Source organism: Molothrus aeneus, chromosome 3 (genome assembly GCF_037042795.1).
Source record: "Molothrus aeneus isolate 106 chromosome 3, BPBGC_Maene_1.0, whole genome shotgun sequence".
Taxonomy (NCBI): Eukaryota; Metazoa; Chordata; class Aves; order Passeriformes; family Icteridae; genus Molothrus; species Molothrus aeneus.
In genome coordinates this window covers 20,011,081-20,024,820 of record NC_089648.1, presented here as the reverse complement: position 1 = coordinate 20,024,820, position 13,740 = coordinate 20,011,081, and the positions used below count along the sequence as shown (strand labels likewise).

At 39.1% G+C, this 13,740-nt stretch overlaps 2 protein-coding genes across 2 annotated transcripts in view; one reads left to right on the top strand and one right to left on the bottom strand.

The window, feature by feature from the left end:
• Positions 1-575, top strand: part of CENPF (centromere protein F) — a 34,042-nt gene extending 33,467 nt beyond the window's left edge. Inside the window, exon 19 of the mRNA XM_066547841.1 lies at positions 375-575. Coding sequence (XP_066403938.1) covers positions 375-575 — 201 coding nt within the window. The remainder of the gene's footprint in view (positions 1-374) is intronic.
• A 3,184-nt stretch (positions 576-3,759) lies between these two features.
• Positions 3,760-13,740, bottom strand: part of LOC136554025 (spermatogenesis-associated protein 7 homolog) — a 34,801-nt gene continuing 24,820 nt past the window's right edge. Inside the window, exon 10 of the mRNA XM_066545819.1 lies at positions 3,760-3,885. Coding sequence (XP_066401916.1) covers positions 3,760-3,885 — 126 coding nt within the window. The remainder of the gene's footprint in view (positions 3,886-13,740) is intronic.

Genomic DNA, 13,740 nt, shown 5'->3' with positions numbered 1-13,740 from the left:
CTTTACATTTGCAGAATATGTAGAGAAAAAATTAAATACAGCTCTTGGTACACACTACCAGGTACTTTAGTAAACAGCTTAATAGTACTGTCTGTTCCTTGTGTAGCTTTTTCTGCTACTGGAAAATAGCTTGCCAGCAGTGTAGCAGATATTTCATCTCATACCACAACAAAACAAGAGTTATCAAGCCTCACTGTATTGTGTATTCAGAGTGATAAATGCCTTAAAAATATGTTTTTCTGCTTCCAATAAGTTTATGTCTTTTGCAAATTCCCAATATTTAGTCTTTTGCAGCAAGTCTTTCAACCCAAGGCAGAAAGCTAATATGGTTTTCCGTTACCAGTAAAACAAGGATGTTTTTGTTTGCATTACAGGAAAATGATGAGCAGCGGTCCCAAGCTTTTCCACCAATGAATTCTACATCAAGGTCACCGCTTTGCCTGCAGAAACAATCCCCAAAACCTCTCTCTGATAATACTAGGGAGAGTCACACAATGCACAAAGCAAAAAATTCCCTAAATGAACAAGGATTATCTGAGCAAGATGAGCAAAAAGAAAATTGTAAGGTGCAGTAAATCTGAGTTAGTCACTACTCAGAATAACTGGTGATCAAAACCAGTTTGTAAATAAGTATCAGAACTATCTGGAGGGTACCATTTTCTCTTCTCCAATGAATAACGATATATGGGTTCTGCAGAGCTTCTTTGTGAATATTTACTAATACCAATAGTCACACAAGATTTTGAAATAATAGTGAACAGATATAACTGATCTTTTTATAGAATCACAGAATCAATTAGGTTGGAAAAGACCTTTGAGGTCATTGAATCTAACCTGTGGCCTAACATCACTTTGTCAGCCAGACCATGGCACTGAGTGTCACATCCAGTCTTTTCTTAAACACCTCCAGGAGTGGTGACTCCATCACCTCCCTGGGCAGCCCATTCCAATTCCCAATCACTCTTTCTGTGAAGAACTTGTTCCTAATGGCCAGGCCAAACCTCCCCTGGTGCAGCTTGAGTCTGTGTGTCCTCTTGTCCTATTGCTGGTTAACTGAGAGAAGAGACCAACCCCTACCTGGCTACAACCTCCTTTTAGATGTAATTGCAAAATTTTCTGTAAATACTTCTTTATAAAGCTGTTAAAAAAATTAAAACATAGAAAAAGTGGCTGCATTTTGCCATGTAGTTAATTGTCATTTTTATTGTGTACTAATGGTTGATTTACAAATGGAAAATAAACTTACTAAAGTATCTAAAAATACTATTTTCCAGTAAAAATGTGGCAAACGCTATTGGATGATTCAAAATGAAACAATGACTTATTTTCTAAGTGCAACACTAAAATATAGAACCAGATGGCAACTGCATCCAGTTTACAAGCCTAGCTAGTGTTCTGTCTCTTGGTATCCCTTCTTCCTGATGGAATAATACTGTGAAAATAGGGGTGAGACATGATTCAAACAAAGCCAAAGAGGACTGCCTGTTTCCCTGAAACAAAGCATCCGACAATGTACTTCCCTAGCTGAAGGTTGTATGTTGATCTGCACATCTGCCACCTGGCCCTTGGCCAGCCAGTAAACCTCAGCAAGATGGGGGTGAGCACTTTGTACCTGGCCAGAAAGGACCCTATCACAACAATTTGTTCTTGTTCTACCAGCAGGGGCTGGCTGCTGCTCTGCTGCAGGTTAGTCTTCACTTTGACAGTGCTTAGCCTCAAATCTGTCTCTATGAAAATCATTGAAGAGCTGTACCTGATGTAAGGAGAATGGATGTGTTGGGAAACATTCAGGTGTCAAGAAATAGGTTACCTCCTTCTCATTCCGGAAAGGTCTTTGAGATATCAAAATACAGTGACTTTTCTGGAAATAGGATATAAGATTCTGGTATCATCAATACAAGAGAAATAACTCCATACAGTTCATGACAGTGCACTTGAATTTAGAATGATTCATTACAAAAATGTTCACCCCGGCTTGTGGATTTCAAAGGTCTAACTGGGCTTGCTCAGCAGCACAGACCAATTTAACACTATAGAAAAAGGTGACATCAACAACATCAGTCATTATCCAACTCAGCAGAAATTAGTTGCTGATAATTCACGTATTAGGGAAATCAAGCTCCTGTACATGAGCAGTGGTGCCCTAAAGCTCCAAGATACGCAGCAGAGAGGCATTTTCACATTGTTGTTGTTACTGTGTCAGAAAGATGTTGTTTCTTCTTTCAACAAAAGTATGTAATAATGTTTTCTACACCTTGAAAGAAATTCCTTAAACCAAGAGACAATATTTAGGTTTCAAGCTGAACTTTCAATATATAATTGATACCTTCTACTTCATGGTTAGTTTCACCCTCAAAGCAGAGTTCTCTCTTTTACATATACATACACACTATTATTCTGCCTTTCTTACAATACTGTCTGTTAGAATACAGTCAGTTTAGTAGAACAAATTATCTACTCATCAGTCTAACTAAAACATCTTTAAAGAAATTCAACATTTGTATCAAATATGTGTAACAGAATCAGGCAAATGAAAATATTTTTCATTATTCAAAAGATCAAAATCTTGCCACACAAACTATCCTTCAGTAACTGGATATACCAGGGCTTGGGGTCACAGCAGTAGATCTTGTGGCTTTTTCTTAAACATCTCCAGTTGTTTGTTAACTCAAGTGTTAGGTAATTAAAACAATCCTTGTAGACTGAAAGGGACCTATCTTAAAGGATGCATTTTATTGCCTCATCTTATGTCAGAATGCTGTCAAAGCTCATAAAAGCTCAATTATTTCAGACCAAGTTTTGTATATTGACAAATGACTCATCTGTGGAATTAGCAATGAAAAAAAAAATTAAGCTTGAGATAGAAGCATGGGTATGAAAAGGCTTTGGTAGCTGATAATAGAAAAAACCCAAACAAAACTGGTGTGTTTTATTTATCCAAATCAGTGTTTTTCTATTCTAATCTGATGCCTTGAAAAGTGTCCCACTTGGAGAAGAGTGTGGAAAAAACATCTATCTTTAGAAAGCTGTCTAATCTTAACCAGACAAATTTGAACAACTATGTTATAGCGAAAGAAGTAACTATCATCAGTAAAAGAAAGCATTGAGACTTTAGTTGTTACATATTTTCCTACATGGCTGCATTTGTATTTTATAACCCTTTATATTTCATTAGTGTGAAATGTTTGCATTTTGAAATGTTCCATGTCTGGGGTTTTTTTAGCAACTAGTATGTATTGGAGTACTGGTATGTATGTATTTTGCTGTAGGTTAAGATTTTAAAGAGGTCTTAGATTAATGCCTGAATCTATTGAAAGTAGGACTTCATATTTTACATTCCCTTGCAAACTGATGAGGTCACAATCCACACAGGGAAGCTCTATCAAGAGCATAATTTCCAACCTATATGTATATCAAACATGCAGAGCAAAAAATCAGAATGCCTCATCAGGATTCATAGTAGGATTGCATAGGATGTGTTTTGTCACCTCTCTGTAATGAATGAAAGGACACTTGTATGTGGCTTTCTACTCTGACGGTAAAAGTCCTTGTAAAAATATCTTTGGTGCTTGCTATTGTTCTTAGCATGCTAACCTGGTTGTTGCCATAGTGATACTGTGTTACATCACAGGAAGGTGCATTAGCTGGATCTCTTCTTCACTTTCCTGTTTACCCAAGGTTTACATTATGATTGGTGTAAAATCTAGTTTGCTGTCCCAAGTGGTTTTGCATGCTCCCTGAAATGCCCAGAGTTGTACATTAAAAGTATGTTGCAGGAATGCTGGCATCCTTCTGCCATGTTCCCCCACAGCTGATGGAAGGGTCTGGGTGGTTTGTGATGTTCAGCTCTTTTTTCAGACTTTGAACTATTCTTCTCCTTTTTACCTAGTAATGAAAGAAAAACATAAGAGGAGATTTGTTTGTTGGCTGCTCTTCCTGGATTCTTATTATTAAGGGCCAGTGCTGGAACTGATCTCTCAGGGGTCAAAATGTAAAATGTTTAAAATATCAGATCCTGCCATGAGTTGTGGAGCCCCTTTGGATGCAGGGGTGATCACGAGTTCTCTGCACTGCCCTGCATTTCCACCCTTGGGGACAGTGCTGCCATTCCTACGTTTGTTGGCTCACTGGGACCACTTGGAAGAGTCTGCTCATCCAGTGATGGCCAGTGGGAGGGAGAGATGGAGCTGAAAGAAGAATCACACTCTCACTATCCAGCTAGTTTTGTTGGTGTGCCCTACAGTTGATGCAAATTAATACACTTTTAAGCAGGAAGAAAAATACCAGTGATGAATCCAAATGTGCCTGGTCTCAGAAGTGTGTTAGACAACAAAGCAAATAGTGCCCTAAAACCTTGAAGGTGATGACAGAGAAAAGTGCAACACACACCTAATGGGGAACTTCTCCATGCAACACATGCCAAACAAGTTCCCTCTACACAGGGTAACACTGCTGAACAATGTAAACACTGTAGGAAAAAAAACCCAGTGCCACTCCGTGGCCCAGGTGCTGGAGAACACTCCAAATTTGTCCTTGAGCTAGTTTCAGGTGCCTTGTTCTTGCTGTTTGAGATTTCATCTGTCTAACCCTTAATGATTTCACCTCCCTCTGCTTTGGCTATCTTATCCTAAATAGCCATAAATTACAAAAGGCTGTCAGCAATTTTCTGCAGAAAACAGCAATTGAAAACAGCTGTTTGAAATTAATGATGTTGACAAGTGGATACAAGGTGGACTATGGTGAAAGCAGACTGCAATAGCAGTATTCAAAGTCAATGTTGTGGACTTGTTTGATATATGGACTCGTCTATCTATAGTTCCAGGGCCAGGAGATAGGAGATGATCTCTGTAAATAGATTAGATAGATAGATACATAGATACATAGATGGATGTATACATAATAGATAGATGTATATATAACACATATATATTATATATATATATATATATTTGTATGTGTGGATGTTCTCTGACATACTTCTATGCACACCCAAGCACTTATTTCAGTGTAGAGTTCAGAAGCTCTACGGAACATAGAAAAACAGGATGTAGCTATGTAACAGCTAAATCTGTTTGGCTTTTTGCAGGGTTTTATTCCTGGAAGCTTTTTTAACAGCAGACAAATCATGATCTCTATTGACAATACAGCTGTTGAAATACTTCAGTGAAAGGTCTGATGGGTGCATAGAAAAATCAGCAGCTCTTTGTATTTTGCTTTTCTGCTACTACTGTGCTTCATAAATTAAACAGATGGAAGCTTAGTGAGTATCTGCTCTGTGCTAGATACAGAGGTTCCTTTATTTCAGGGCTCCTTTATTTAGGTGGCCTGCTGAGTACCACATAAAATACAGTGTAAATACATTTGATCTTGTGAAGGAAGATTCACTTTTTCATGAAGGCTGTGTATCCACATCTGACTACTCATTTTTTTCTTCTAGAGGCAAAATGGGAAGTTGGAAGTTATTCATTGTGGTTGGGGACTGCTTCAATTCTTTTTTTTTCAGTATAGAGAAAGGGAAGTATTCTGTATTCTTTTGACCTCAAATTGAAAAATAGTCTGTTTTCAGCACTGTTATTGATATTTAAACTTATGTATGGTTTTAGACACTGCCAGGCTGAGGGATTGAAGATTTTAGTTCTTCTGAGGGAAGCATAGTTTGGATTAACTTAACTTTGGACTAACATAATTGCCTTAGATTCCAATCATGGAGGCTAAAAGTAGTAATGGAGAAGACTGATACTTCATCCTCTGGGATTTTTCCTTCTCTTCAATTTCTTGTGAAAAATTACAGAGGAAAGAATATATTTCGTGATTCCCAGATCTCCTACTTGCTTCACTGCTTGTTTAACTTGGTTAGCTGCTCTTTTACTTCTCTTTTTATATGTGTTTGGTATCTGACTCCTGATTATTATCTTCAGGCCAGCAAATTTACTGCTGAGACACATGAAAATATTGGTTTATCTAAATAAGAATCTCCCACAAAGTGCACATCCCCTTACACTGCTCTGAGTATGATTGGGAAGGGTACCAAATGATTGGTTTGTTCAGGTGTCTCCATCCCCATTGCTGACTTCTTTGACAAAGCAGCACTCTTGTGTTGAAAGCATCATTTTAATGTGCTTAAAATGACATGTTAAAAATGGAAGGTGAGTGAACCAGCTGCAGGGAAGATAATACAGCCTTGAATGTACTGCCAGAGCTCCCAAAATGTAGCTGAGTTTGAGTTCCCATGGTGTTGGGCTACAGCTTAGAAGTAAAAGAGAGGGAAATTAAGGTCTTGTCTTTGCTCCAAAAATGGTGCTTTGCAAAAACACACAGTCAACCTAACCTGCTGTAGAACTGATGCTGGAATAGCCATATTCCATACTCCCAGATAACTGGGAAAGGGTTGTACCCTGCTCTGATGAGCTTTAGCATAGGAGACCAAGTGTTAATTCTTCCCCACTTGTTTCTTATCCAATATCTCTTCATCAATAGAGGAAAGTGGGGAATTTTACAGTCATTTTAAAGGCAATTCTCCTGGGCTCAGCTACCACAGTTGCTATTTCTGCATTGCTGTCTACGGTACATTGAAAAAAATGTTGATGGGAATGTAAGTGATTGCTGGCTTGCTGTAGCAGGCAGGAGGATTCCACAAATTCACATCGTCCCTGTGGTACACTGGAGACACTTCTATAAATTCAGTAATGCAGCTATGATTATTCTTCTCCTCGCCTCCCAATTAACCAGTACTGCACATATTGTTCCCTGTCAAATATCTTATTTTGTCAGATGCCAGAGAGCAGTGTTGTTCTCTTTTCAAATTGCTGGCTTGATTTCTGGCAGTACTTGATTGCTTTAAAATGTACTTTCTGCATCCATTTTCCTCAATACTTAATTAACTGGAGAAAACTACTGAAATGAGGTTTCAGTTAAGTAGGTGTTTCACTTCTGTCCCCACTACCTCATTCATTTATTTCCTCTAGCTCACTCAAGTCCCAGAGACTTGTCTTCCATTTGCAAGGAATTTTGCAGTTATCTTCCATTTTGCTAGATTATCTATCTTTTAGTTAAATTCTCCTGGAAAATCCCCTTCTGAAAGATGCAGCTTCCATCTACATTAAATACCAGAAAAGGCTAGAAACAAGAACCTCTTTTCCAGGTCACAGATGTTGCAGCATGAGCAGTGCTTGAGCATCATGTGGTACTTCTGTGCCTTTACAGAGCTGTCTTAGGCACCTACAGAGCAGGTAACTGCTAGAAAGCACTTGGCTCTTACCTTTAGGAGTAAGTTAACTTAGTTCTTTTAGTGGAGCATGTTCTATGGGAAGTGCCTGCCTACAATAAACAGCATGGAGTAGTGCTCCATGGAACACACAGCATAAAGTAGCAGCAAATTAACCTTTTCTGTGTGGGAATAATGTGAAAGATTGCTACATCATATCTTGGGACTGCATGTAGCCCAAGGTTATGCCTACCACGTGCTCAGGCTCCTCATAGGTGAGACACCAGCTTAAACATCCAGAATTCATTGGAGCAAAACCAGGTGCTTTTTCATATTTTCTTGTGACCCCATGTATTTTTCTATTTCAGCCTTACAAAGAACCAAGACTATTGGAATTAAAAGACATCAGTGATCCAGTATAATCATACTGGGAGAAGGGAAAATGGTGCTGAAATGTGCAGTCAGCAGTCTGGATTGCAGGTGGCTAGTAAGCAAGCAAACAGTTCACCTATCTTGGAAAGTACAAGAGTAGATTCTGAATGGCAGATGATTGCAGAATGGACTGAGAGCATCTGACCAGTGTGGTTTGACTTGCTCAAGACTGAGAAAATTATTAATATCACTGTCAGAATGAATCAAGGGGAAAATGGATTACAGTTTAATCAATTAGGATTCCTGGAGCACCTTCACTGAACTTTGCTTTATTGAGAGATAATGGCCTCTTTGTTCTGCAGAGGAAGACCTGTGAGTATTCATGGCATGGAATGGAGACTGGAAGCTGTCACACAGAAAGGGAAAAAAATGGGCAGCAAAAAATTTTAACATTTTCCCAGTAAGCTCTGAGGAGCTTACTGGGAAAATGTTAAAATTCGGGTTCAGTTTGAAGGTCATTACAACAAGCATTTGATCTTAACCATTTTGAGAGAAAATTACTTGTTCTGTTGAAACATGTTAAAGATAATGAACACTCTCCATGACCTGGAAACACAAAACAACCAGTGCTTCAAAAGAAGTCACTTTTGTGGCTTGGAATATTAGTGTTCAGAAAATATGGAGCAAACTCCTTGTGATAGGGATCCAGTGGATTTCTTCATGCGCATGCTTTGTCAAACTGACTGATGAGATTTGCAGTATTCAGCATTTTTTTCTATTGAGAAGTTTATGCCCTTAATGTATTATGATAGACATTAAGAAATACCCAAGAAACTGAAAAGAGCAACTTTAAACCTCTTCCATGACTCAAAAGAAATTCTCACAAAAATTTCTGAATTAATATAAAAGTTATTAAAACCTGTCTGCAAGGCTGCTCTTTGTAAATATTATAAGGTAATTTTATATCTTTTGTATTCTGTTTTGCTGACTTGACTGCTAAAGTGAACCTTCAACAAAAGGAAAAAATCCAGTATAATAGCCAAGGCTATGGAAGGCTAGGATGTGTGACAACTTGTGGCCAGGCCTGCACAGTGCTGATCTAGCTGATTGGATCCTGTGTTTAACTAGGTGAGTATTAGTTTTACAAAAGTGTGTTTTACCTATGAGAGTTTCCCCTCTAGACCTCATTTTAAAGCTTGGTGACCTATAACTAAATCATGGTCTGGGTTAGGCTTGGTTTCAATGGACACAGTAACCAATGCAGGTGTGAAGAATCTACCATACACGTGTCCTCTGATAGTGAGATGGATCGCGTTTGGGTGGTGCTTGTCCCGTTTTCCACTTATCTTCATGTTTGGAAACTCTGGTTTACATAGGCAACTTGAAGAAAAGGGTGTTTGCCCCTGCAGGCACACCACTGAATGTGCACTTGAAATGGGATGAGCTCTGCTGTATAAATGGCCAGAGCAGGCAGTGAAATTAGAACATCCAGTTGAAACTTCAGAAGAAATAGAAGGAATTTAAATTAAACTATTCATGCTGGAATTTCTAAAATTTTGCTAAGATACAATATTCCTACTTTAAGTCACGGGGGTAAGAAAACTTGTTTCACAGGACATTTCCCCTTCTGCTTGTGATGGGGCCACTGGGTCAGTACTGGTTTGGAAGAAAGTTTCCACATACCAGATGACTGACATTTTCTGTTGTGAGAAGAATAAACTTGGGTCCTGTGCTCATCTCAGAGCAGTCATTTTCATTTTTACTGGTTTACTTTTAAAACTTTCCCATGTGCAGTATCTAATTATGGTCCATTACAAAATGCTGTATTTAAATGGTGACAGTGCACAGGGCTGAAAGGGACTGTCTGTAAGTTGCTTATTCACTTTGATGATTAAGCCACTAATTATTGCATTAGCATCCCAAACCACAGTCGTTAGTGATGTGTCTCCTCCTTAGGCAATCCCACGAGGCACATGGGCTAAGTAGGAAGGGTATGGTGCTCTGAGAAGGGAAGGGCCAAGGACTTGTAGGAGATAGTGCCAGGGATTAAGCAGAGGTTGCTTTCTCCTGTGTCTGCTTCAGTGTGACTCAAGATAGTGCTGAGGTGTGGTACATCAAAAAGAAGGGGTTTTCTCCCTTAGAAATGTAAAAATAGATGTTTCCACTAATGGCTGTGAAAGACCCTATGACACTTTCTGCCAGGTCTTATCAGCAAGGCCAGACTTGCACAGTAATCAAAGGAAATTATTTTATTTGGTTGAATAAAGTGGCGTTTCAGTTTCAGCTTCCACACCACTGTGATGTTCAGTTGCCTGTGCTGTTCTATGTTCCTGTCCTGAAATGTTTGGTAACACTGCAGGGTGCCATTTATCAGATGTCTTCCATCTTCCCCTTACCTGAGATAAAACTTTTAGTGTCATTAAACTGCATTTTTTTGAAAATGAACACTTTATGATCCTCCTAAAAGCAAAGGCATAAAACAAGTGTAAGATATTACTTTGTGTCTTCAGAAGCTTTTGGTTTTATATGATAAAATTCCCAGAAATAACTTACTTGGAACAGTTTGCTCATTGGAAGACTGATGGGCACTGGATCCCTCACCCCTGCAGGTGCTGTGTTAGTTTCCCATCAATTTCCAGAAATGATGCACTTACAGACCCATCTCAGTGGCTATTTCCAGCCCAGGAGATATGTTTTCCACTTTCCTGGATTATAAGAGCTACTCTTTTACTTGTACCTCTTAGCAAGGACCAGCATTTTTTTTCTTTTCAAGGAAATATTTTTTATGGAACTGATAGCTTCTTGAAATATATCTGAGTATGGATCAGGTTCTGCAGCAGATATATCATCCTTACACTTCTAAAGGTATAAAACTGATGGTGGATTTGAGCAATTTGAGTGGCTTGACAATTTTGACAAGCTTTCTTGAATGGAGACCATTTCATTACTACATAAAATGGGGGAAGCTGTTTCCTCTGTGAAAATTTGTGGAAAAACTCTTCAGTTTCTTAATTTGTGTGGTAGAAAAAAAATTTGTCATACTCAGTCATAAAAGAATGTTTGAATATCCAGAGGTGGCCAGGTGAAAAGAGCCTTCAGCTGAAGACTTCTAAGCAGACTGCTGAATGCAGTCTGCAGAGGCAGTGAAACAGTATGAACAGCAGAAAAAAATTTTGCTGGAAGGATTGGTATATGCTTTCTCCTGGGCATGCTGTTTGAGACTGCATGTTCTAAAGCAAAAAAGTTATTTATCTCAATTTCCCAATTGAATTAGGCAACTAATTGCATTCTTCTTTCCCTCAGTCCCCATGTAACATCCCATTGAGTGTGTGACCATTTCCCTGGAAAAGCAATGGTGCTACTCTCTTTCTGAAAGCTGGAGAAGAGGCTGCAGGTACTAGAGCAGTGAATTCCCTAGCAAGTGGTGAGGATTGCTTGGACGTGGTGTGTGGAGAAACATGGATGGTGGGTCAGGCAACATGTAGTGGTGGGTTTAATCCCCCTCATGATGTTTAGCAGGCAGTAGACCAAAGTGGAGGTTGTTTCAGGGAACAGATCTCAGACACTGGAGCAAATGCCAGCAGGAACTTGGAGAGGAGAGTGTTGGTTTTGGATAGCGAGTACACAGAAGAGCAGAATTCAGTGAAGGAAGTACCCAAATAACAATTTGGGAGGCATTCAGTGTGGGTAAAAAAAGCCATTGCAAGACCTTGATATGTGCTTCCATCTTCTTATTTTGTCTGTCTGGTCCAGAAAGCAGTGATAGGAAATAAAAAGTGTTTGGTTTGAAGACAACAAAATAAAAGAGAAAAACAAATTTTTGTAGGACGAAAGTCCACTCACTATGAAATTCATTTCTATCCACTGGCTAGTTCACTTTTAAAAGCCTCAAAGTGATTCATCTTCCATTACTTTTCTTGTGGGAACTGTGCCTGGTCTAATAAATGTCACTGCTCACAAGCTTCTCATGATGTAAGTTATGCTTACACTTCTTATTTAACCTTTCCAAAGAACACTTCTGTCTCCTGTGTGTGCTGTGTTCTTTTGTTATACAGAGGTAGCTTGGTTCTTTTTCCTTTCATTGATGCACAGCTAAACATGCAAATATTTGCTTAACAATAATCTTTACATCAGTTCTTGGCCAATTTTATTCCTCTTTTTTGAGTTTCTTTAATATTTTTAGTCAGTATTTTTGAAGGGGGAGACACCCGACTTAAGCTCAGCTCAGGTGCAGAACAATGTGTTCATAGATATCAAACATGTTGCAGTGGGACATAGTGGAAATCTGCCACTGCTTACAAACTCATCCTTCTGGAAGCAATCGTGTACCTTCAGTTTCCTATTAAAGGTTTCTCAGCTCTATCTCTAAGGCAACAGCTGACCTTACAAATATGCTCAGCATCTTCTAGTCAGATGTAAAATACATATCCTCTCAATTTGAGGTGCAGCTGCTGATTTTTTCCCCGCAAAACCAAATTAAATTTCACTAATTTCAACTCAGATAATTCCCTAAACACTTTTTCCACCTGCTGCCTGTCAGTCCAGCAACTAAACAGTTACCAAAACACCACCTCTCCCCTAACTGTAGCACTTTAAAAGACAAAATAACATTCTGCATTCTAATTATTTTATAATTCCTTTGATTTTTGTTTACTCAATGTGCAAATCGTGTGCAACTCCCACATGCCTAGTGTTGAAGGAAGTGTAATTCTAAATGGTTAAAAATTTGCAGAAAAAAAATAAGTCAATGTAGCTTATTTAAAAGCCAGTCTCTGACAGTTTCTCAGAAAAGCTCCTACCTGACTGTGCTGCAGCAATATGAGCTTTAGAATGCAATCTCTGAGTCCTTGACCATGAAACCTTTGGATCATCTGACCCAATGATATGTCTTCTTGTGCAGAGGCCTTTAAAGTAAGATCTTGAGAGGAACTCAAGCATCAGTTCCCTCTCAAAGCTGGAATTAGCAGGCTCAGTCCCTGTGGGACATGGGAGAAGCACAGGATGAAAAAGCCCCATGCCCCAAGCCCTGTGCACTGGGCAGGGCCCCTCCAATTAGCAGGCAATGCAAGGAAGGCTGTGAAAGAACTCCTGCACCCTCTGTGGAACCCACAGTTCTGTAGCAGGCCCTTGGGAATGTGTTTTTATCTCCTTTTTTCCCTTTAATTCAGAGTCTGTAAAGAAGAAGGAATTTACATTTTCAGTTATTGGGAAGCAGAAAAACCTAGTGCCTTTTAAATCAGTGCTGCAGCCTCAATTTGCAGTGCTTGTCCCCCATTTTGCTCCTACAGTTTAACCTAGAGGAATTAGTTCAAAAGCCAGTTGAGGTGTTGGATTGGGGTCTTCTCAGCCTTTGGAGTCTGCCTTCCCCATTTTATGGGCAAATGCCTCAACCAAACTGGGGTAACAGCAAATGGCAATGCCACTAATGCCACTTTCTCTGTGAATGGCTTTTAAAAGGAAAACAGTGTCTTCTTCCCAATTTTTCCAAAGGACAGTTACAAGCTCTGCTCTCAGGAGAGGACTCTAAACCCAGGATTAACACAGGAAAATGTGCTTTTGCTCATCCTAGGTAAGGAGCCACACTTCCAGACAAAGAGATGGGACTGTGGCTGTGGATTTGTGCCTGGCATTTCTTCTTGTTTCTCCACAGGCCTCTTCCCTCTCAGTGTGGGAGATGTCCAGACAAGCATTTTGAGGTGTATAATTCTCAGCAGGCACCTGGGGAGTCTTAATGTTAAACTTAGAATTTTACATTTTGTTGTGGTGACCAAACTTCTAAACTCAAGCTATTAAATTGCAAAGTCTTTTTACTGGATCTAGTCACAGCCTCCAAGCCTATTTTGCTGGTCTACTTCAGAAAATAGCAGTCACAGCAAAAAAGTGCAGCAGGAAATGTTCTTTGTGAACAGGTTTTATGTAATTAAAGCCACTCTGCATGCTAACTACATTATCTGTCTTTTAGAAACATTATTAGAGCAATACACAAAAATGTCCAGAAAAATCTCTCTTTACTAGCCCTTCATGGAAAACACCCTTACTTCTGCTTTGGTAGGGGGAATTTCTCCTTGCTTTTTATTAAAATTGCATGGTAGTTGATCTGCCATAAATTGTTGCTCAGCATTGATGTACAGCATTTCTACTGGAGATGACAGCATATTTTATAT